Genomic DNA, 22,771 nt, shown 5'->3' on the forward strand with positions numbered 1-22,771 from the left:
AACTTATTAATCACAGAAATGAAAATAACATTGGAGGAAAGGAATGGCAGTATTAGGGAAACAACAGTTGAGACCCCCAAGGAAAATACTGATTATTTTGAAGCAATTAGAGAACTGAAAGCTGAAATAGCTGAACTGAGAAAAGAAGCTGAGGTAAGGGAAAGTAGACTAAAAGAAGTAGAAAACAGAATTAGTCAGACAGAGGATGAGTTAGAGAAAACTAAGAAAGAGGTGAAAGAGCTCAAAAAGAGATTGAGAGACACTGAAAACAATAACAGAGACATATGGGATGATCTCAAAAGAAGTAACATTCATATAATTGGCCTGCCTGAGGAAGAAAGAGAGGAAGGGGAAGGAAACATTCTAGAGGAAATCATAGAAGAAAACTTCCCAGACCTGAAAAACAAAAAGGACATTAGGATTCAAGAGGCCCAGAGAGTTCCAAACAGAATCAACCCAGACCTGAAGACACCAAGACACACCATAATCACAATGAGAAGAAGTAAGGATAAAGAAAGGATCCTAAAGGCTGCAAGAGAAAAACAAAAAGTCACATACAGGGGAAAACCCATAAGACTATCAGCAGATTTCTCTACTCAAACTCTAAAAGCCAGAAGAGAATGGCAAGATATCTATTGAACCCTGAATGAAAAAGGGTTTCAACCAAGGACAATATATCCTGCTAGACTTTCACACAAACTAGATGGAGGCATCAAAACCTTCTTAGATAAACAACAGTTAAAGGAAGCAACCATCACCAAACCGGCCCTGAAAGAGGTTCTAAAAGACCTCTTATCAACAAGAACTTAACTATAATACTTGCTATATATCAGAGCAAATAAAAATTCATTGAACAATGGCACTACAATACATTAAATCCATAATATCAATAAATGTCAATGGCTTAAACTCACCCATCAAAAGGCACAAAGTGGGAGGATGGATCAGAAAACATAACCCAACCATATGCTGCTTGCAAGAATCCCATCTGACACAACAAGATAAACACAGACTTAAAGTGAAAGGATGGAAAACTATCATAAAGGCTAATGGACCACAAAAAAAAAAAAAAAGCTGGAACAGCCATTCTCATCTCAGACACAATAGATTTTACATTAAATAAAGTAATAAAAGATAGGCAAGGACATTACATAATGATTAGAGGATCAATCAACCAAGAAGACTGAACAATTATTAACATCTATGCACCTAATGAGGAACCATCTAAATACATCAAGCACCTACTGAAAGAACTTCAAAAATACATCAATAGTAATACAAGAATAGTGGGAGATTTTAACACCCCACTCTCACACTTAGACAGATCAACAAAGCAAGGAATCAACAAAGAAACAAGAGAATTAAATGAAGAGATAGACAGACTACACTTCTTGGACATTTTCAGAGTTCTTCACCCCAAAAAACTGGAATACACATTCTTCTCAAGTCCACACAACATATACTCAAGGATAGACTGCATGTTAAGCCACAAAGACAGCATCAATAAATTCAAGAGCATTGAAATCATCCCAAGTACTTTCTCAGAACACAGTGGAGTAAAACTAACATTTAACAACAAACAGAAAATTATTAAAAGTCACAGAATTTGGAAACTAAACAACATACTCCTTAACAACCACTGGAGAGTCACTCAAGCAAGAAATTCAAATTTTCCTGGAAACAAATGAAAATGAAGACACAACCTATCAAAATATTTGGGACACAGCTAAAGCAGTATTGAGAGGGAAACTCATAGCCATACAATCACATATTAAACAACAAGAAAAAGCTCAAATAAATGACCTTACTGCACACCTCAAGGACTTAGAGGAAGAGGAACAAAGAAATCCTAAAGCAACCAGTAGGACAGAAATCACTAAAATTAGAGCAGAAATAAACAACATCGAAAAGAAGAGAACCATACAGAAGATCAATGAAGCCAAATATTGGTTCTTTGAAAGATTAAACAAAACTGACAAACCCCTAGCCAGACTCACTAAGCAAAAAAGGGAGAAGACTCAAATTCATAAAATTTTAAACGATAGAGGAGATATCACAACTGACACCACAGAAATCCAGAGAATCATGTGAAACTTCTATGAAGAACTATATGCCACCCACCTAGAAAATCTGGAAGAAATGGAATTTCCTAGAAAGAATTCCTAGAAGCATATGCCCTTCCAAAACTGAATCAAGAAGAACTACAAAGTCTAAATGCACCAATCACAGACAAAGAAATCGAAACCATTATTAAGAATCTGCCCAACAACAAAAGTCCTGGATCAGATGGCTTCACAAACGAATTCTACAAAACCTTCAGGAAACAGTTTGTACCCATACTTCTAAAGCTTTTCCATATGAGCGAAGAAACAGGAACACTCCCTTCCACCTTCTATGAAGTCAACATCACCCTGATACCCAAAGCAGATAGGGACACAACAAAAAAGGAAAACTATAGACCAATATCTCTGATGAACATAGATGCCAAAATATTAAACAAGATCTTGGTCAACAGGATACAGCAGCATATCAAAAAGATTGTTCATCACGACCAAGTGGGATTTATCCCAGGAATGCAAGTTTGGTTCAACATACGTAAGTCAATCTATGTCATTCACCACATCAATAAAAGCAAAGCCAAAAACCACATGATTTTCTCAATAGATGCAAATAGATGGAAGTTATTAGGCAATATAGCAAGGTGCCAGGATACAAAATCAATGGACAAAAGTCAGTGGCATTTCTTTATGAAAACACTAAATCTGGAGAAGAAGACATCCAGAAATCACTCCCATTCACTCTTTCAGCAAAATCAATAAAATACCTAGGAGTAAAGCTGACCAAAGAAGTGAAAGACTTGTATACTGAAAACTATGAGTCACTATTCAAGGAAACAGAAACTGATACCAAGTAATGGAAAAACATCCTGTGCTCATGGATAGGAAGAATAAATATCATCAAAACGAATATTCTCCCCAGAGCAATATACAAATTTAATGCGATAACCATCAAAATTCCACCAAACTTCTTTAAAAGAATAGAACAAAAACTACAATCATTTATCTGGAACCAGAAAACACCTAGAATTGCCCAAACCATCTTGAGGAAAAGAAAAAGAAATGGAGGCATCACACTCCCAGACCTCAAACTTTATTATAAAGCCATCATCATCAAAACAGCATGGTACTGGAACAAAAATAGGCACACAGACCAGTGGAACAGAATTGAAAGCCCAGAACTAAACCCCCACACCTATGGACATCTAATCTTTGATATGGGGGCCCAAAGTATGAAATGGAAGAAGGAGGCTATCTTCAATAAATGGTGCTGGGAAAACTGGGTTGTAACATGCAGAAGAATGAAACTGAACCACTTTATCTCACCAGATACAAAAATCAACTCCAAATGGATTAAGGACCAGGATATTAGACCAGAAACAATCAAATACTTAGAGGAAAACATTGGTAAAACACTTTCCCACCTAAACCTCAAGGACATCTTCGATGAAACAAACCCAATTGCAAGGAAGACTAAAGCAGAAACAAACAAATGGGACTATATCAAACTGAAAAGCTTCTGCACAGCCAAAGAAACTATCACACAAAAAAGAGACCCCTCACAGAATAGGAGATCTTTACATGTCATACATCAGATAAGAGACTAATCACCAAAATATACAAAGAGCTCAGCAAACTTAGCACCAAAAAAAGCAAGTGACCCCATCCATAAATGGGCAGAGGATATGAACAGAACATTCATCTCAGAGGAGATGCAAAAGGCTAACAAACATATGAAAAACTGCTCCAGGTTACTGATTGTCAGAGAAATGCAAATTAAGACAACATTGAGATAACACCTCACCCCTGTGAGAATGACATACATCAAAAAGGACACCAGCAGCAAATGCTGGAGAGGTTGTGGGGACAGAGGAACCCTTTTGCACTGCTGGTGGGAATGTAAATTGGTCCAGCCTTTGTGTAGAGCTGTCTGGAAAACTCTCACAAGGCTAGACATGGACCTTCCATATGACCCAGTAATTCCTCTCCTGGGGATATACCAAGGACTTCATAACACCCACCAAAAAGAGGTGTGTACTCCTATGTTCATAGCAGCACAATTCAGAATAGCTAAAACCTGGAAGCAACCCAGGTGCCCAATAACAGATGAGTGGCTGAGAAAGCTGTGGTATATATACACAATGGAATACTATGCAGCTACTAAGAACAATAAACTCAACTTCTCTGACCCATCTTGGACAGAGCTAGAAGGAATTATGTTAAGTGAGCTAAGTCAGAAAGATAAAGATGAGTATGGGATGATCCCACTCATCAACAGAAGTTGAGAAAGAAGATCTGAAAGGGAAACTAAAGGCAGGATCTGACTAAATTGAAAGTAGGGCATCAAAATAAAAACCCTGTGGTGAGCGGGAGGGTGGACATGCGGCTTCCTGGGCTGGTGGGAGGGTGGGGGTGGGGGCGGGTGAGTGGTATGGGACACCATTTTTTGGTGATGGGAATGGTGTTTATGTACACACCTATTAAATTGTAATCATATAAATCACTATTTAATTAATATGAGGGGGAAAATTGATTGTATGTCTAACAAAGGGACTTTTCAAAGCTAACCCAATTACCAAATAATGTGATGATAACAGTAACTATCCATTGTCTTTTTGAACCCTAAGACAGCAGAAACCTCACATTTCCACTATAGAGCCTGAACGTCCCCCAGTCCTGGAACCCTAGGGTAGGGCCCACTTTCCTGTATGCCTCTCCAAATTCTTATCAAATAATATTGCATCTGCTGATCACAACCTAATCAACGCAATGAGTGCCAGCCCAGCATGCTTCACTTCAGACTGTGTCCAGAGACTTCAGGTGTGTAACGACAACCCTTCAGCTTCATCACTCGGGTGAGACTTTTCCTTTCATAGTATTCTCTAATTCCATCCCAGGTGGTTCACTTCTTAACAAAGTCCCAAAACCTAGATATAGACCAGATTCCAGGAGATAGAGCATATGTTCACAGATATCCATAAACTAGGGCAAATATCTACCTGAAAGCAGTAGTAAACTAGAGTTTGCAGTGAGCACCCCCCAACACATCTCCACTATTCCAACCTTTGGGTCCATGATTGCTCAACAATTTGTTTGGCTTTGTATGTTAACTCTCTTTTCAGCCACCAGGTTTTAGATGCCATCAGGATGCCGGCCAGGCTTCCCTGGACTGAAAACCCCACCAATGTGTCCTGGAGCTCAGCTTCCCCAGAGACTCACCCTTCTAGGGAAAGAGAGAGGCACACTGGGAGTATGGACTGACCAGTCAACGCCCATGTTTAGCGGGGAAGCAATTACAGAAGCCAGACCTTCCACCTTCTGCAACCCACAATGACCCTGGGTCCATGCTCCCAGAGGGATAGAGAATGGGAAAGCTATTGGGAGGCGATGGGATATGGAGATTGGGTGGCGGGAATTGTGTGGAGTTGTAACCCCCCATCCTATGATTTTGTTAATGTCTCCTTTCTTAAATAAATAAATAAATTTTTAAAAATTGATGTTTATGCTATCAGGGTTTTATAGCACAAAAATGTGAAACAATATGTGAGGTGAATGTGTGTATGTATGTGTGTGCACGCATGTGCACGTGTGCATGCATGCATACACACTGCTTGTTTTGTTGTTATGCACACATTATTACTTGGAAACTGTGAATAAAACTTTACACTTACTGTCTCCAAATCCCCTGTGCTAGCCCCTATTTTATGTTTGGGTGTCTTTATTTTATTTTATTTTATTTAGTTTCAATTAAAAAAAAAGTTCATTTCAGAACTAGTCATTGAGATTCTGCTCTGAGTCAGGTGCCAAAATCTGAAGATACAAAAATAAATAATCCAGGATTCCTGCCATTAATTAGTTCACAGTTTATACAATACAACAAAGTATGGACTCACATTATAATGCTTTGATATCAGATGTGGTGGCAGGGGTGTGAGGGGGTTGGTTAGTAGCTTGGTGGCTTCAGAAAAGGATACTTGGAACAGGTACTATTATAGCTTAGAACAGATCCATAGTCTGAAGAGAAACAGTCAAATTTGTCACAAGGGCTGGAAAGCTAGTTCACCAGGTTGAGTGTTTGCAGTGCCATGAACACAGTTCAGGCTCTAGTCTGAGGACATCATGGGATGTCATGGTACCAGGGCAGCTCTGGTACGGTGGTGTTCTTCCTTCTCTCTCTGTATCTATTTCCTTCTCCCTTCCCCTCTACCTAACTGGAATAACAGCTTGGGAGCTGCAAAGTCTTAAGATGCTTCCAGCAATAAAACTGTCCCAAATCAGACAGAATGGGGGAAAAACAATGCAAAATGATTCAACTAAACATACTGTTACTCTATCACTGGGTTTTTAAGTTGTGCTTCATTATAAGGATGTAGCTAACTTCTATTTCTTAAGAGATCATGTGGTGGACTATAGGATAATCTAGTCATGAAAAGATAATGGTGGGAATGAAAGCAATGCAAGTGAAGTATGGAAACTGAGACAGGTTAGTAAAATTTATGAGGTAAATTTAGTAAAATTGGGTGGGTGATTAGTTATGAAGATATTAGAAAGGGATCATACAGAGATGACTAGAAATTCTAGTGACAGTAGTTGTGTGCTAATTTTAGGAAAATAGTTTATCTCATGTGTATGGTGAGTTAAACGTTAAGAGGTCTACATGTACAGATGGTATACAGATAAATGAGAATCTAAGCTGAGAAAATACCTAAGAGTCAAAGAATAGGTGGTATATGAAACCAAAACACATTTTAAAATTCTCATTCTCTCTCAACATAAATTAAGAAGATAGAAGCAGAGACAAACATAATTATGACTTCTTCATTAGAAGCCTATCTCTCATAAGGAATGAAAAAAAGTAAAACTGGATCTACAGAATTTAGTTTAATTGCCAAGATACAGAAATAATCCTGAAAATAAAATTTCTGTTACCATGGTTTCCACAAAGAGGAATCTGACATGTATATTTTTAAATATGAAAAATAAGATCTATAATATAGGTAATTATAAGAAGAAACAGATGTCCTCAACTTTCTATTATACAAATGATATAGAATTCTTGTGAGATATAGTTCAGTTTGAATAGACATACAAAACATTTAGAAATAAGTATCATTAAAAGTTATCATCCTGTATTGTCAAATAGTTAGAAGATCTCAAGTAAGAAAGAAATGTAATCTAGCATGACTGTGTAGTGTGCTGATGTGAAGAAAGGAATTATTATCTTTAAAAAATTACTCAATAAATAGATAAATTAAGAATTTTCTCAGGGGTTTGGTGGTAGTGCCATGGCTTTAAGTGCACATGGCACAAAGTGCAAGGACCAGCATAAGGATCCTAGTTAAAGCCCCTGGCTCCCCACCTGCAGGGAGGTAGTTTCACAAGCGATGACGCGGTTCTGCAGGTATCTATCGTGCTCTCTCCCCTCTGTCTTCCCCTCCACTCTCAATTTCTCTCTATCCTATCCAACAACAACAGCAGCAATGACAACAATAACAATAATAACAGCAAGGGCAAAAAAAAAATGGGGGGTGGGAAGGAATGGCCTCCAGAAGTAGTGGATTCGTAGTGCAGGCACCGAACACCAGCGATAAACCTGGAGGCAAAAATAAAATAAAATAAAAACTATAAAAAATATTTTTTCATTCACTCTTTAATCCCTGCTCAGCAGGGGGTCAGATTTTACCTCTAGTGTCTGGTGTCTAATATCTCTCTTCCTAATCATCCTCCTTTGTTACTTTCATCTTAATAAAATTATGATCAACTCATTGACTACTGCCAATGATATTATGAGAACATCTTGTATTACCAATAGGGGTTCATGCTTTAGATAGTCATGCTAGAACAGGTTTGAGATGAGCTATCCTCCAAAACAAAACTAACTATATATAACAAAGGATCATTTCTTTTCAGTTACCTTTTTCTAGTATTACTGCTAACCACCTTCTCCTTGCAAGTAGTCTACCCTTTCATGGTGGTTATATAGACCCTATGCCTACGTCACATTCTATAATTTCTTTTATTTTGTTTTCTTTGCCTCCAAGGTTATTGCTGGGCTCAGTGCCTGCAATAGGAATCCACTAATTCTGTGGCTTTTTTTTTTTTAAATAGAACTGAGAGAAGTTGGGAGGGGAAGGGAATATAGAGAGGGGGTGAGAAAGATAGACACCCGCAGGCCTGAATCACCTGCAGTTATTATTGCTTGAGAAGTGACCCCCACCCCAGCCCCCACAGGTGCTGGGGGCTCAAACTGGAATTCTTTTTTTTCCCTTTTGTTGCCCTTGTTGTTTTTTATTGTTGTTGTAGTTACTATTGTTGTTGTTATTGATGTCGTCATTGTTGGATAGGACAGAGAGAAATGGAGAGAGAAGGGGAAGACAGAGAGGGGAGAGAAAGACAGACACCTGCAGACCTGCTTCACCACCTGTGAAGCGACTCCCCTGCAGGTGGGGAGCCAGGGGCTTGAACCCAGATCCTTACGCTGGTCCTTGCTCGAACTGGGATTCTTGCTTGGGTCCTTGCTCTTCATACTGTGTACCCTTAACCCTTAACCCGGTGCATCACCACCCTCCCCACTTTCTATAATTTCTATGGTAATTCACTTAAACCTGCATCTGCATTTTACATATTTAACTGGAAGTCCTGAGTTGATATAAAACTGAGTTTTTTTTAAAGCAATGTAAACAGTACTGATTTATTTATTTAGATACTGATCACCTTCCAGAAAATTCTCAGTTACGTATATATGTCACTTTACTTATGCTCACAACCACTCTATAAAAAAGTTGTATTATAGGGGGCCTGGTGATAGCACACCTGGTCTAGCACACATTACAATGCACAAGGACCCAGGTTCAAGCCCCACCTACAGGGTAAAGCTTTGTGAGTAGTGAAGCAGGGCTGCAGGCATCTCTCTGTCACTCTCCTTCTCTATCAACCCTCTCTCCTCTTGATTTCTGATGGTCTCTATCCAACAAATGAGTAAATATAATTAAATATTAAAAATTAAAAGGAAATTATATGATTACCTTTTTATAGAAAATGAAACAGACACAGTCAGTTAATTAATTAGTATAAAGGGAAGGAGCGATGCCCTGCTGGTGTATTGCAGAGCCAATACAGTAAGCACTACACATTGTTTTCTTAAGTGTTGTAAATCAAGCAAGTTTTTTCAGGTGTTATGTATTTAAAAATATCAGAGGAAAATATATACATGAAAATAGATGAAAGGGTAAATGGTAGCAAAGTCATGCTGCAAAGATACTTTAATATTGCTTAATCCATTGTTTCTCAAAGTTTGAAATCTGTTTTCATTTAATTTCTAATAGAATCTCCTAGAATTGATTATCTCTGAACAGACTTTGTGATAAAGCTGGCCCTTTACCTGTGGCACAGAGAGATTTGGAGGTTCGTGGCTGTCCCACAGGACAAATTCAAAAGAATCATCAAAGACTTCTCCACCAAAGTGACGGTAAAAAATTATGCCATTAAATAGATCCCTCTGAAGGAAGCCAGGGACAGCGTAGCCTATTGGATACAAAAAACACTATATTTTATAAAAATCTAATACGTTTTTGTGTATAATCATGATACTGAACCTATCTTCAAGCACCATCTCTGACCAGTGTGTTACACATACTCTCAACAAATCTTCATTAAATGCTTTTACCAAGTATATAAATAAATAAAGCAGAAAAAGCAAAAGTTTTATACCTATATTTACATGTAGATAAAATAATATCAAAAAATACTTTCAAGAGACAGACTTAAGTGGTACTAACTACTTGATCTCCATTTCTGAGCCCCAAACTTGTCAATCTTCTATTTTATTTTCAGAAAATATGAAAATATTCCAAAAAAATGAATGCACTGTTACTCATGAAATTAAGAATGATCTTGAATAAGTCAAATATCTCTCTTCAGCTTTATTCTATCACATTACTTGTGATAATTTTTCAGAGTATAAGAGTGGCTTCAAAGGGGGCCGGGCAGTGGCATACTGGGGTTTAAGTGCACATCGTATGAAACACAAGAACCCATGCAGAGATTCTGGTTTGAGCCCCAGGGTTCCCACCTGTGGGGGGGGGCACTTCACAAGTAGTGAAATAGGTCTGCAGGTGTCTCTCTGTCTTTCTCCCTCTCTATCTTCCCCTCCCCTCTCAATTTCTCTGACCCCATCCAATAAAAAAAAAAAAAGAAAAATGGCCTACAGGAGCAGTGGATTTATAGTGCAGACATCGCACCCCAGTGATAACCCTGGAGGAAAAAAAAAAAGAGTTGACCTCAAGTCCGAGCTTTGGAGTTCCTTGTGCAGAACCTTGGGTAGATCAAACCAAATCTCAGAGTACTCATGTATAGCAAGGAACAAATAGTAGGCTCTTAGTTCACAAACTTTATAACAACAGTAGTACAAATTCTGACAAAAATTATCTTAACTGATCAGAACTTACCAACTTGTCCCAGAAGTGGTTTTTTCATGATCTCACCAGCCTGAGGGGCTTTTGTGATATTAAAGAAGATGTAGTCATCACTGGAGTCCATGTCTGAAGCTCTCAGCATGGAACTCTGGATCAGTACTGTCTGTCCCTCATCCAATTCAATTACCATATTGATTATGAGGAATGGAGGACTATCATCTTTGGGTAAGATGTTGATGGGAAATTTATGATGGATACTGTGATAACCATCAAATATCCTGAAGACTACAAAGTCTTTTATAGAATCACTGTCATCATGATGATAGCGAATGACTCCAGCCTGCAGGTCAGCCACAGTGAAGAAAAATCCTTTCCCTCCTGAAAGAGAGAGCAGAGATAGCATTGATTACATAAGGAGGTATGAAGGCAGCAGTTATAAAGAAAGCAAGGTAGCACTAGAGGAAAGGGCACTCCAGAAGTGGTGTAATTTCCTTGCCTGAAAAAGTTACAGACAATTCAGAATGCACTGGGTCTCCCTCCATTACATTTGTTGTTGAATACTAGCTGTCACAATACTCAAGTGTGGGCTAGGGCTAAGTATTTATTTGTGACTCATCTATAAAACAGGGATAATAATAACTACATATATTTCCTAGTGAGGATGAGAGAAATGAAAACAATAAGCCTAAAATAAGTGTTAATTATTCTTTAATTGAGTGTTATTCTATATAGCAGCACTTTTTTAGAGGTACACTTTCAAGTCAGCAGCATCAACACCATCTGGGAAATTGCTTACAATTAAAAGTTAAGAGATACTATTCCAAACCTGCTGAATAAAAAAATTATAAAGTTGGGGGTCAAGTCATTCAGGACAGTCAAATGGCATATGAAAGCTTAAAATCACTAGGCTATACAGATTAAGAGTCAAAGTTCTAGTACCAAATGATATTAGTCAAAATGCCAGTTTTTCTTCTTAAACAAGTCAACTTCTCTAAATCTTGGATTACTTATTGCAAGATGTCAATAAAGATATAACCTCACTATACAAATTTGATACAGAGGCTGGGTGGTGCATTTGATTGAGTGCACATGCTGCAGAGCACAAGGACCCGGGTTCAAGCACCTGGTGTCCACCTGGTGATGAAGCTTTGCCAGTGATGAAGCTTTGCCAGTGATGAAGTAGAGCTGCAAGTATCTCTCTGTCTCTCTCCCTCTCTATCACCTCCTTTCCTCTCAATTTTTGGTTCTCTCTATCCAATAAGTAAACAAAAATAATAAAAAATTTTTAAAAATGAAATTAGTACAAATGAATGCATATAGAGTGCTCTGCATGGTCCCTAATACAAAGTGGATGCTTCATAAATGTAGACACTATCAACACTGATCATTCTGTAGTTAGTAGTGTAGTTTTTGATGACGGGTGTCTCATTCTCCCATATTTTGTGGTTACATTAATGAACTCAATAAACCAGGAAATTCACTCAGTTACATAAAGAAGCAAAAATGTGATCAAGTATGAGACTTAGGAAAGACTAAAAGAGCAAACAGTAAAACTAATAGACATTCTCAAAAAAATAATAGAGAGCAGTCTCAGAGATGCTTACTAAAATATACAACCTAAGATTTTTTTACTTAACTTTTAAAATTTATACATAATAAAATTTACTTTCCTTTGGTAACAGAAGATAAAGAATTCACTGAAATACTGATTAAATACTAGCATAGTAAAATGAGATGCTTGCCCAACTGCCATTTTCTTTCTCTTCCTCAGTCTTCTGTTTCCTCCTAGTTTTATTTAGAAAGCAATGCGGCCATTTAAAAGTAAACTTAGCCCACATTCCACTGAGTGTAGTATATAAGTTGGTAGGTGTTATACGCAGAAGTCATTGTTCCTGGGAAAACTGTTCAACAGAACAAACTTAAATGGTATAACTTTTTCCATTGTGCCTTCTTTTTCTCATTCTTCTTCTTCTTCTCTTCTTCTTCTTCTTCTTCTTCTTCTTCTTCTTCTTCTTCTTCCTCCTCCTCCTCCTCCTCCTCCTCCTCCTCCTCCTCCTCCTCCTCCTCCTCCTCCTCCTCCTCCTCCTCAAATCTAGACCCAAAGTCTAGAGCATAAGCATCATCTTCTGACCACTTATTTAACAGAAAGGAGTTGCTTGAATCATGAATATGGAATTTCGGCCTCTAAGCAGCTTGTTATATAAGGAAATAATGAATTTTGGAGACAAGTTTGTTGGGCTTAACTAATATACAGCTGAATATCCACCCAGATCCCCACAAGCTTAAATTAGCCTCCCACTGTCCTATGGTTAGGCAAATGAATTTACCTTTAAATTTTTTTTTAATTATCTTTATTTATTTATTGGAAAGAGACAACCAGAAATTGAGAGAGAAAAGGGAGAGATAGAGGGAGAGAGCCAGAGAAATACCTGCAACACTGTTTTACCACTCACAAAGCTTTCCCCCTGCAGGTGGGGACTTAGGGATCGAGCCTGGGTCCTTGTGCATTATAACATGTGTGCTCAACCAGGTGCACCACCACGCAGCCCCCTATTTTATTTTTTTATTGTAGCATTCCCAAGTCACAAATAATGACAAATAACTTTCTGCTTTGTAGTTAAGCAAACTAATAGGTCAACTGAATTTAATCCTCTGAGTCAATTACACAGATTGGATTATATTCTCATAAAATCTTCATATCACTTATTAGGGACATTATCTTAACTATCAACCTTATAAATGTATTTCATTTTAATTATTAATAATAACATAAGTATTAATAAAGTATTAAAACATTTCATAAAAAAGCAATTCATGTGTTTTACTTCTCAAGAACTTACAAAAAAAAGGCATTATTGTTGGTATTCTTCGTGTTGGTTTGGCCCCCTTCCCCCTACCTCTGAGAGATTTGGTTTGGCCCCTGCTAGTTTTGCGGCCTGCTTGTCCCCGCCCCAAGGAACCCCTACAGAGTTCCAGAGTTCTTGGCACAGCCACGTGAGGAGAAGGAGGCAGGAGAGATCTGTGTGGTGATTAGTTTGGGTTATTTATGAATCGTTGTTCGTGAATAAAGAAATACAGCTTCCCGGCGTGTCTTCGAGTCTCTGTCTCTGTCTACCGCCGTGAAGCTAGCCCGGCCTGCTGGCGCCCCCGAACTTTAAGGACACATTATAACTGCAAACTATCTCTAAGACTCTACAAGAACTATGGTAGTTGTCACTGGTGAATAGGGGCACCGAACTTTGTTGGTAGGTGCAGGAACTATCTGTAATCTGATGATAAGAAACATAAGTTTCTCTATTAAAACATATTTCTCTGAAACAGAGAGATGAAATATATTTAGAATAATTCCAATATGCATTCATAAAACAAAGCTGAGGCATAAATAATGGGCACATTGGTCCCACTGATAAATTGCCATCTTCCAATAGAAGCATCTTAACACAAACGTATTAATCAGTATCGCCAGATTTTCTGGACATAACAAATTCATTTTGAAAAGGGACTCAAGAGAACCTATGCATACTGCGTTAAATATGATTCACTTTTAGGAAAAAAGTTCTCATCTGCTTTTCTTGGTTGGCATAAAGGCTGGTCATTCACCTCTTAGTGTAAGTTGTCCATGTTGCAATCCATCCACGGTGACTAGCTGAACAGCATGAATGTTATCATTGTCAACAATCTGCAGGTGTTCCCAAGTGATAGCCCGAGACTGTCCCTCCAGGAGATTCAGACCTATAAAAGAAGACAGAGAAATATTTTGAAGCATTCCATGGAACGCTAAATTGTTTAAGATAAAATTAATTTTTCACTCAAAAATTAGCATATGATAACATTCTTCAAAACTTTTTCAAGAAACTAGGATTTAGTTATTGGTCTACCAACCCATTTGATTTAAGCATTATTAACTTGAGCTGGCCAACTAATTCCATATGTTCTACACTTTAGAAGTATAACAGTGCCACAGAATAAATGCTAAAGGAAAGAACTGCTCTCTAGTCTAGAAAGAAAGAAAAAAAGAAAGAAAGAAAAGAAAAAGAAAACTCAAAAGAAGTTTACAAAGATTACATCGAAGTATTTTAAGGGAGAAAAGAGTCAATATAAAAAGGAAGATCATAAACTGTCCATCAGACAGAAAATATAAGGTGGTTAAATAGTGCTTACAGAGAAAATGTGCTAGGAAAATGTTTAATGGTGTTAGGCATGAAGTATTTCACAGTTTGCAAGGAAGGACATAGATAGTTCAGTCTTTAATAAGGAAGGAACATTTGCAATCGAAGGAATTAAAGTAAAAATCCTCTTTTGGACCCATTATGATGGAGGAAATCTATATAGAGAGAGTATTATTTAGTACATGAAGAGCATTAATATAATAGTTGTATAAGAAAATTCTGAACACTTCAGTTAGGGACAAGGAACCATTAACCATTCTATTACTTAGCAGAACTAAGAGCCAATAGATTACAGAGAACTTGGAATAGGAGAACTTTTCAAAGAAACAAAATGCTAAAATTTAAAGCCTGTGCACTCAATTACTACTCCCAGGCATCAGGTGGGAGGTGCTATGGCACTAAAGGCATATCTAGTAGTGTCTCTCCCTTTCCCTTTCTCTTTCTCTCTCTCTCTCTGAATGAAAAGTGGCCTAGAGTGGTAAAATTGCACATGCTTGAACACTCAGCTTTGCAAGAAAAAAGAAGGCAATGAAATATGAAAGGCAGTGTAAAGCCTTCATTCAAAAAATTATATATACATACACATATATATGTTTTTATGCAACCCAATTTAAAAATAGGACAAAAGAGGGTTGGATGATAGCTCATTTGGCAGAGCACACATACTACCTAGAGTGAGGACCAGGGCTCATGCCCTTAGTACCACATAGGAATACCTTGAGCTTCAGGAACAGATCAACAGTGGAGCAGTGCTATAGTGCTTCTCCCTCTCCCTTTCTGTTTCTGTCTGAAACTTAGAAAAAAGAACCCACTAGGAACCATGGAATCATACTGGCACAAAACCCAAGTGGGGAACAAACGGACACCAGATTATAGTCTACACCTTCCTTCAAACCCTGTTTAACAATTTAGAGTCTTTTTTATTTCAATACAAATACAGTTCACAATCACAGTCACTTTTTTACCTCATTCATTGGAGAGAACTAGGCTTGAGGTACCAGGAACCCTGGAATTAAATTCCTACTAATAGGAAATACAAAACCAAACCAACTACACGATGCCCTCAAACTATCTTGGTTTCACTTGCCTTGTGTGTAAAATGGAAAGAAAACTACTTTTCCTTCCCAACCCATAGACCTTCCTGTACTGTCTTCAGGGCAATGTTGCATGATTATCCTGTATTAGACTTCACCTGTGTTCCAGGACACTCGAGGGGCATTTGTGTCTGCTGTTCTAATGGAGATGTGGACTGTGATAGGCGCACTCCTTTCAAAAAAGAAGTCATACACTTCCAGTTCCACCTGAAAGAAAACAGTTGCATGTGAGGCAGACATGGGCATGTTTAGTAAAAAAAAATAGCAGTCCTTCAGAAGTATACAACACAGGTGAAGTCAAAACACATTTGTGTTTCTTTATTTTAATATTTTATTTATTTATTCATGAGAAATGATAGGGGAGAGAGAAAGAACCAGACATCACTCTGGTACATGTCCTGCTGGGGATTGAACTTGGGACCTCACACTTGAGAGTCCAATGCCCTATCCAGTGCACCACCTCCTGGACCACACACATTTGTGTTTCTGCTGCTCCCTAGTTCCATTTTTTGGTAAGCCAGTCTACCTTTTAAGGTTCTATATCTACTTCCATAGTTTATCCATGTTTAGTGTCTCTATCTATCTATCTATCTATCTATCTATCTATCTATCTATCTATTTATCTATCATCTATCTATCATCTATCTCGCCCTCTCCTTAGAAGAATTTAACACAAAGCAAGTAAATATTCTGGAAAAAGTCCCTGAATTTGCTCAGGAGACTAGGCCAAAACAACATTACACCACATAGGTTTCTCTCAAACATTTGGATTCTAGAGCAGTGGCTCTCCACTGGGGTTGATTTTGTAAAGGGACAAAATGGGAACATGTTTAGTCACACAAAGGAGAGTCTAAGTGGGGGGGTGTGAATTGGCAGGATATGTTACTAACATCTACAGGCCTAGGATGGATGCTACTACCAGGAACTGGATAGCTCCTCACAATAAAGAGTTAACTAGTCCAAAATGCCAATGGTACCTTATTAAGAGACACTGATCTAAGGATATCTATCCCATTAAACATATGCTTAATCAACACCTTCCTATTCTATTTGTTTCCATAAATCCATAGCTAATGAAAGTGACTATATATGACATTTATTTTTGAACCTGACTTTGTGCTATTGCACGTGTTGCACCAGGTGTTGACAGAAGGGCCTGTATAATGCAGAAACGTGAGACACGTAGCCTACTGTGGTTTCTCTGCTTGAGACAAGAAGAGAAATAATTCTAGAGAAATATATCAGTAACTACTACCCAACAAAATAAACATCTAGCCTGCCAAATTAACAGGCAGAAACTGAAACTACACCTGGGTGGAGGGATGTCTTTCTGGAGGTGCGATGTAAATAGTTGGCTGAAATATAGGAAATCATGATTCAGTGACAACACAAAAGTTTTTCCTCAGAAAAGTATAGTACCTACTCTAAGGAGTTTGGATCTTGATGCCTGAAAGAATGGACTGTTTGGGCTCTACTGTTATGGAGGTTCAGGGTCACCAGGCATTGTGTGTCCCAACCAGATCTTCAAATGAACAATGTTCCTTAGAGGTCCAGGGCTATCAGGATACCTCATATAAAAACCATGTGATTCTATTAAGAAAATTGAAAGTTACCATCTAACAAAATGTTCACACATTTGGACAGGCTCGACTTTGAGATTACTTTATATAATGCCAAAAATTACACAGGTGAATCAGGAAGAAGGAGTAAGAAGGGGGGGGCATTGGGTTGTTGTTGCATGATAGTGAAAAAGGTCTTGGGCTGGGAGTGAGAGTGTTTTGTAGACACCTATCATGGGGAGATGAGAGATTGTACCCATAAGCCAATAAATGTACTGTAAACCATTAAGCCTCTGATAAAATGACAAGAAAAAAATACACATAAGTCACAACCAGCACCTATTTGTGGGACCAGGGTATAACTAGATGTCAACGAGAAATTACATTATAATACAGAAGGAGTGAAGGAAGTGAGGCAAAGAAATGAAAAAAGAAAACAAATTCCACACACTGCTTAAATTTAATGGAGAACAATTTGGTCACCCCAAGGACATTTAATAAACCTGAACTTATGTCTATATTAAAACTGTTCATTTAAATTTTCCATCCAGTGGGGGCCAGGCGGTAGCACAGCGGGTTGAATGCACATGGCACTAAGGTCAAGGACTGGTGTAAGGATCCCCCGTTCAAGCCCCCGCCTCCCCATCTGTAGGGGGGGTCACTTTGTAAGCCATGAAGAAGGTCTGCAGTTGTCTATCTTTCTCTCCCTTCAGTCTTTCTCTCCTCTCTCAATTTCGCTCTGTCCTATCCAACAACAACAGCAATAGCAACAGTAATAATCCTGGAGGCAAAAAAAAAAAAAAAAAAAGAAAGAAAGAAAGAAAGAAAGAGAGAGAGAGAGAAGGAGAGAAATTCCATCCAGTTAGAGTCAAGTTGCTGGTAAGTCTTTAAAAAACATGCAAAGGATTATTATACACAAATCTATAACCAGGTGTGCTCCACTCCCATAGTATATAAAACAAAAGCAGAAGGACTGAAATGTAGCAGAAGGAATTTAGGTTAGAAAGAAAGAAGATTTTATTGATGAACAGTATGTGATGGTGAAATTAGTTATCAAATGAGGGCCGGAATCAGTGTTGTTAATTAATATTAAGGGCCCTAAGTCTGGAGACACAGCTCACTAAATAGAACATGTGCCTTGTCATGTATGCAGGCCAGTTCTGAACACTGGCACTGTTTGTGTGAGCACCATGACACTGGCAGAATTGCTGCTACTGTGTCTGTCTACCAGGCTTTATCTGAATGAAAACTGTTTAGCCTCGGAGCAGTGAACTCACACATGTTTGAGATCACTACCTTCAAAAAGTAATTAAAGAGAATTATGGACCTTCATTAAAATTCACACACATAAATAATAATAATAAGGTGATTTATTATTTTAAAAAAACCACCTCATTTCTCTAGTTTGAGTGAGGTCTATTAGGCAGGAAAGTTGAAAAGGGCACCAAAGTTCTCAAACTGGCAGGTCCAGGGTCAACTGCAGTCCTTAGAAATATATATATATATATATATATATATATATATATATATATTTAAAGATTTTTATTTTACTTATGAAAAAGACAGGAGGAGAGAGAAAGAACAAGACATCACTCTGGTACATGTGCTACTGGGAACTGAACTCAGGAACTCATGCTTGAGAGTCAAAAGCCTTATCACTGTGCCACCTCCCGGACCACTACTTAGCAATATTTCTATCTTCCCAGACAATACCTTTAGCCCATCTGCATGCTAGCTGTTGGGCTCAGTAAAAAAAATTAGTAAAGCCATGAGACCCTTGGAATATATCTAAAATAGACTTCCACGCTTTTTCCAAAATGGAATCCCCAAATCTCATCTGCTATATTATTACCTTTAGGTTCCTGATTACTAAACAATTTGTTCTGCTTTATATCTTAATGCTTTTCAGCCACTAAGTTGCAGATGCTACCATAACGCCAACCTGATTTCCCTGGGTAGATGACCTCACCAATGCATCCTGGAACCCCACCTCTGCAGAACCCTGCCCCACTAGGAAAAGACAGAAACAGGCTAGGAGTATGAATCAACCTGCCAGTATGCATGTCTAGCAGAGAAGCAATTACAGAAGCCAGACCTTCCACCTTCTGCACCCCATAAAGACATCTGGTTCATATTCCCAGAGGGATAAAGAATAGGAAAGCTTCCAATGAAGGAGGTAGGAAGTGGAATTCTGGTGGCAGGAACTATGATGAATTGTACCCTTCTTATCCTATTGTCTTGTCAATCATTTTTAAATCAGTTAAATAAAAAAATAAATATTTCACAGGGGGCCAGATGGTGGTGTACATGGTTGAGTGCACATTGTAATATGCAAGGACTTAGGTTCAAGACCCTGGTCCCCACCTGCAGCAGGAAAGCTTCACAAGTGGTAAAGCAAATCTGCATGTGTCTCTCTGTCTCTTTCCCTCTCTACCTCCCCATTCCCTCTTGATTTCTGGCTGTCTCTATGCAATAAATAAAGACAGGGGGCCGGCTGGTGGCATGCCTGGTTGAGAGCACATGTTACAGTGCGTAAGGACCCAGGTTTGAGCCCCCATCCCCACCTGCAAGGGAACGTTTCACAAGTGGTGAATGAGTGCTGCAGGTGTCTCTCTGTCTTCCACCCTCTCTATCCCTCTCTTCCCTCTCAGTTTCTGATGGTCTCTTTCCAATAAATAAAGAAAATTTAAAAAGACAATATAAATAACATATTTTAAAAGAAATATTTTGTAGCTGTCTAAACATGGTTTAAGAAATTTTTGTTGTTGCCACTGCTTCAAGCTGACCTTTTCATATACAATGGGGGCAGTGGGTGGGGCTGAGGAGAGAGAGAGAGAGAGAGAGAGAGAGAGAGAGATGGAGAAAACAGCACTGGAGCCTCCCCGGGTAGTGGAAGTCTGGTTTAAACCTGGGTTGTCTTCATGGCAAAGCAGGCACCCTCTCAGGTCAGCTATTTTGATAGCTCTTAAATTTGTAAATATATTTCCTATGTTTAAAAATTGAAATACTTTGACAAAAAAGTTTCATGTATGTAGATTTCTACAACTATAGAAACACTAGGTATCTCTGTATTGTTACATGACTTCCATCAGCTGGAGCAAAGTCACAGTTGCTTCCCAAGGGCTCACTATCTTGTTCACTGCCTTCACCCTGCAGGTGTGTCTGTCAATGACATCACCTACCTGGTTCCTCTGAGTGCTTGAGTTTGAGTCCTGATATACAGTTACTAACTTGGTAGAATGTACAAGCTACTTTGTAAGGTTAAGGACCACAGCTTCTTAAAAGACTCTTATATATCAGATAGGCTAGAATCATTGTCTCTTCCTAGCTATGTTTGTTTTTTTTTCTAATTTTTTTTATTATGTTTATTTATTGGATAGAAAATCAAGAAAATCAAGAGGGAAGGGGGTGATAGAGAGGGAGAGAGACGTAGAGACACCAGCAGCCCTGCTTCACTACTCATGAAGCTTTCCCCCTGCAGGTGGGGACCAGGGGCTTGAACCCGGGTCCTTGCGCATTGTAATATGTGCACTCAACCAGATGTGCCACCACCTGGCCCCGCTATGTTTGTTTTTATTGTCACCAAAGATACTGTTGGAACTTGGTGACTAAATGAAGAATACACGGCTTCCGGAAGATGAAGAGGTAGAAAGAAACATCTGCAGCACTGTATCATCACTCATGAAGCTTCCCCCATCAAGTGAGCACCAGGTACATGAACCTGGGTCCTCTCACATGCTAACAGTGGGCTCTACCAGATGCACTACTGTTCAGCTCCCCTTCTTACCTGATAATGTCTTCTCTCAGAATGGCTACTATTGGGTGGTTGATAGGCAATCTGCATGTCACTTAGATCTTTCCAGGTAAATGAGGAGATTGGTCTGGTGTGATCCAACAGATGAGTCAGATAGCCCTGGAGTGGAGCTTTGGTAATATTGAACACCAGCAAGGGTTTGGGGGTCTCATCTTCTTCACAATCCAAAACTGATGTAGTCAAAGAGGTCAGGATGAACTGATCTACTTCCAAAACAAACATGGCCATGAATGCAGTCCTTGGAATCTGATTAGGAAAACCAGCTCTGATATAGATAGGCAGCCATGCAGTCTCTGACTTTTGGGGGAGAAAGAAAATATAAAGAGGGAAAATAATATGAATGAGGCAACAGCATAAAAAATTAATAGCATGATGTTTCTCAGAAATCCACTTAAAGGGTGCATCTGCGGTGTTCTGAAACTTGGATACACATTAGAATTATCACATTGATGCCCAAACTCCACCATCTGAGGTTTGAATTTTATTTGTTCTAAGGAGAAAACCACAAAAATGGTATTCTAAAAAGAAATAATTCACATCTGCAGCTAAGGTTGAAGAAAGGAAGCAAGCTCGGCATCAGAAACTGTGTTGAGAGTTCTGTAGCCAACACTTATGATTTATGTATCTTTAGACAAGCTATTTAAATCTTAAAGCTTGTTTCCTCACCTGTGAAATGGTAATATTAGAACCCAACTATTAAGTGAAGATTAAGTGAGTTCTTTAGCAGTGTCTCACAAACATCACCAATCTCCTACCCACTTTCTGTCATGTGGCCTTACATGTGGCAGGGCATAATAAAGGTCTTTATGACTGGAAATTCATGTAAGTGATAGAGACTTGTTCAGTTGTCTAGTTGGTTAAGACTCTGAACCTCCAAGTAAGAAATAGGTTATGGGGCTTGCCAGTGACTGTTTAAGCTAGAAGTGTATCTACATCAAATGAGAGAGCTATGAACAAGAGGCCTTTATGATGGGGGTGGGGGTCTTTAGAGATACCATGAACTTATATCATAGGATCTATGGTCTTAGCAAGTGGTATACGCAGAAAGAATCCATAAAGCAGGAGATATTGATTGGATGCTGTTTTGATGCATTCTAATGTTGAGAGAATCATGCTTAATTGTCAGATTGATATTGATCCAATACTACTGAACACTGGCTACTGAACAATGAAATTATAATCTGTATAAAGCAGAGTGTCAAAAATGTGACTGTTCTTGGCCCAGTCTCAACTCAAGTTCCAATTATAAACAAATAATTTCAAAGTGAATATAAGACAGATGCTATAGGCATAATTTACAATTAAATTGCTTGGGACAAGTTTCATACTTTAGAACCTCCTCAACCACTTTAAGAATATAAAAATATTGGGGGTCAGGTGGTAGCACAGAGGGTTAAGCGCACATGGTGTGATGCGTAAGGCACCCGTGAAAGGATCCCGGTTTGAGCCCCAGCTCCCCACCTTGAAGGGGGTCGCTTCACAAGTAGTGAAGCAGGTATGCATGTGTCCCTCTTTCTCTTCCCCTCTCTGTCTTCCCCTCCTCTCTCCATTTCTCTCTGTCCTATCCAACAACAACAACAATAACAACAATAACAATAATAACAACAAGGGCAACGAAAATGGCAAAAAATGGCCTCTGGGAGCAGTGGATTCCAGCCCCAGCA

The 22,771-nt window shown here is 38.7% G+C and overlaps 1 protein-coding gene across 8 annotated transcripts in view; it reads right to left on the reverse strand.

Annotated features, from left to right (window-relative positions):
- The window catches only part of FREM1 (FRAS1 related extracellular matrix 1), a 185,171-nt gene that overhangs the window by 126,121 nt on the left and 36,279 nt on the right, over window positions 1-22,771 (reverse strand). For all 8 annotated transcript variants that reach the window (XR_009552018.1, XM_060199587.1, XM_060199588.1 and 5 more), the window contains 5 exons: window positions 21,081-21,404; window positions 15,833-15,941; window positions 14,072-14,203; window positions 10,505-10,849; window positions 9,439-9,581 (listed from right to left, as the gene is read on the reverse strand). Coding sequence is in view for 7 of the 8 variants with exons in the window: in XM_060199587.1 (XP_060055570.1) it covers window positions 9,439-9,581; window positions 10,505-10,849; window positions 14,072-14,203; window positions 15,833-15,941; window positions 21,081-21,404 (1,053 nt within the window). In the remaining variant the exon portion in view is untranslated. The remainder of the gene's footprint in view (window positions 1-9,438; window positions 9,582-10,504; window positions 10,850-14,071; window positions 14,204-15,832; window positions 15,942-21,080; window positions 21,405-22,771) is intronic.

The sequence above is a fragment of the Erinaceus europaeus genome, chromosome 10, assembly GCF_950295315.1.
Source record: "Erinaceus europaeus chromosome 10, mEriEur2.1, whole genome shotgun sequence".
In the NCBI taxonomy this organism is placed as follows: domain Eukaryota; kingdom Metazoa; phylum Chordata; class Mammalia; order Eulipotyphla; family Erinaceidae; genus Erinaceus; species Erinaceus europaeus.